Below are 2,500 nucleotides of genomic sequence, written 5' to 3' on the forward strand. Positions count from 1 at the left end.
TTCATAACCTACATCCCAAAGAACAAAGCAATCCGTTCACACACACCATACACACTACCTTCTCTTCATAACCTACATCCCAAAGAACAAAGCAATCAGTTCACACACACCATACACACTACCTTCTCTTCATAACCTACATCCCAAAGAACAAAGCAATCAGTTCACAAACACCATACACACTACCTTCTCTTCATAACCTACATCCCAAAGAACAAAGCAATCCGTTCACACACACCATACACACTACCTTCTCTTCATAACCTACATCCCAAAGAACAAAGCAATCCGTTCACACACACCATACACACTACCTTCTCTTCATAACCTACATCCCAAAGAACAAAGCAATCAGTTCACACACACCATACACACTACCTTCTCTTCATAACCTACATCCCAAAGAACAAAGCAATCCGTTCACACACACCATACACACTACCTTCTCTTCATAACCTACATCCCAAAGAACAAAGCAATCAGTTCACACACGCCATACACACAGTGCCTTCTCTTCATAACCTACATCCCAAAGAACAAAGCAATCCGTTCACACACGCGCACGCAGACACACAGACAGACAGAAGAAAAAACAACCAGTTTCAGTTTCAGGTTGTTTTTGTTTTTTCAAGAAAGCGTCACTGCGTTCGGACAAATCCATTTACGCTACACCACATCTGCCAGGCAGATGCCTGACCTGCTAGCAGCGTAACTCAACGTGCTTTGTCAGGCCTTGAGTGCATGCATATATATATATATATATATATATATATATATATATATATATATATATATATATATATATATATATATATATATATATATATATATATTTATGTCGCTATCGGAGTGAATTTATTCTACATAATTCTGCCAGAGGACAGGACTTTTGTTGCCATCGGAAATGTTCAGTGCGCCAATTGCGTGCTGCTCACGGGGACATCGGTTTATCGTCTTGCCCGAAGGACTAGACGCTCAGTTTGATTTTTGCATTTTTGCAGTCCAACTTGAGAGAAAGGGTGAGAGCAAGATTCGAACCCAGACCCTCACGGACTCTGTATTGGCAGATGAGCAGTCAGGCTTGATCAACCATTCTGCCGTCTTCCTCCCGACAAGAACACACACACACACACACACACACACACACACACACAACACAACAGTTACCTTCTCCTCGTAGTAAGCGTCAGGGGCAGGGGGCGCCAGCTGATCCCGCTGGTTGGCCGCTTCCTGTTCCTGCTCCTTCAACTTCCGCTCCAGTGACGTCACTTCCACCCTCAGCGTCTCGGCCTCTTTCTCCGCCTCCGCTTGGCCCCGCTGTGACGTCATGAGTTCCTGCTCCAGGAGAGCCATCTGCAGTTTCAAGGTGACGACACTGGTTTCATCGTCACTTGAGTCCAGACGTTCTCTTTCATGGTACGGGTCGTCTGAAAGGAGGAGAAGAAATAATGAGGAGCGGGCAATGCAGCAAGTTAACAAAGCAGAGTATGACCATCATCATCGAAGTCGTCATCATCATCATCACCACCACCACCACCACAACCACCACAACCATCATCATCATCGTCGTCGTCACCATCATCACCACTACCACCATAATCATCATCATCACTACCATCATCACCACCACCGTCATCATCACTACCACCATCATCATCACCACCACCACAACGACAACCGTGACCATGACCATCATCATCATCATCATCATCACCGTCATCTCCACCGCCACCACAAGAACAACCGTCACCATCATCATTATCATCAACGATAGCATCATCATCATCATCGTCATCATTTCCGTCATCACAACCACCACCACCACCATCATCATCATCATCACCATTACCATCACCACCACCACAACCTTCATCATCACCACCACCACAACCATCATCATCAACACCACCACCACCACCATCACCATCATTACCACCACCACCACCACCACCATCTTCATCGTCATAATTATTATTATCATTACCATCATCATCATAATCGTAATCGTCGGAATCATCACCATCACCATCACCACCAGCACCACCATAATCATCAATCATCATCATCATCATCATCACCATTGTAATCGTCATTATTATCATCATCATTATCACCATCACCACCACCACCAACCACAAACACCATCATCATCACCACCACCACCCCTACCACCACCACCACCACCATGATCATCATCATCATCATCACCACCACCACCACCACCATCACCACCACTACCACCACAACTACCATCACCACCACCACCACCATCACCACCACCACAACCACCACGCCCACCAACACCCCCACCACCACCACCACCACCACCACCACCCCCACCAACACCCCCACCACCACCACCACCATCACCACCACCACAACTACCATCACCACCACCGCCACCATCACCACCACCATCACCACCCCCACCCCCACCCCCACCACCCCCCAACACCATCATCACCACGACCAACACCACCACCCCCACCACTACCACCAC

General features: G+C 47.1%; 1 protein-coding gene across 1 annotated transcript in view; it reads right to left on the reverse strand.

The window, feature by feature from the left end:
• The window catches only part of LOC143291032 (uncharacterized), a 234,397-nt gene that overhangs the window by 144,725 nt on the left and 87,172 nt on the right, over positions 1 to 2,500 (reverse strand). The window contains exon 8 of the mRNA XM_076600618.1: positions 1,168 to 1,427. Coding sequence (XP_076456733.1) covers positions 1,168 to 1,427 — 260 coding nt within the window. The remainder of the gene's footprint in view (positions 1 to 1,167; positions 1,428 to 2,500) is intronic.

The sequence above is a fragment of the Babylonia areolata genome, chromosome 16, assembly GCF_041734735.1.
Source record: "Babylonia areolata isolate BAREFJ2019XMU chromosome 16, ASM4173473v1, whole genome shotgun sequence".
Lineage (NCBI taxonomy): Eukaryota > Metazoa > Mollusca > Gastropoda > Neogastropoda > Buccinidae > Babylonia > Babylonia areolata.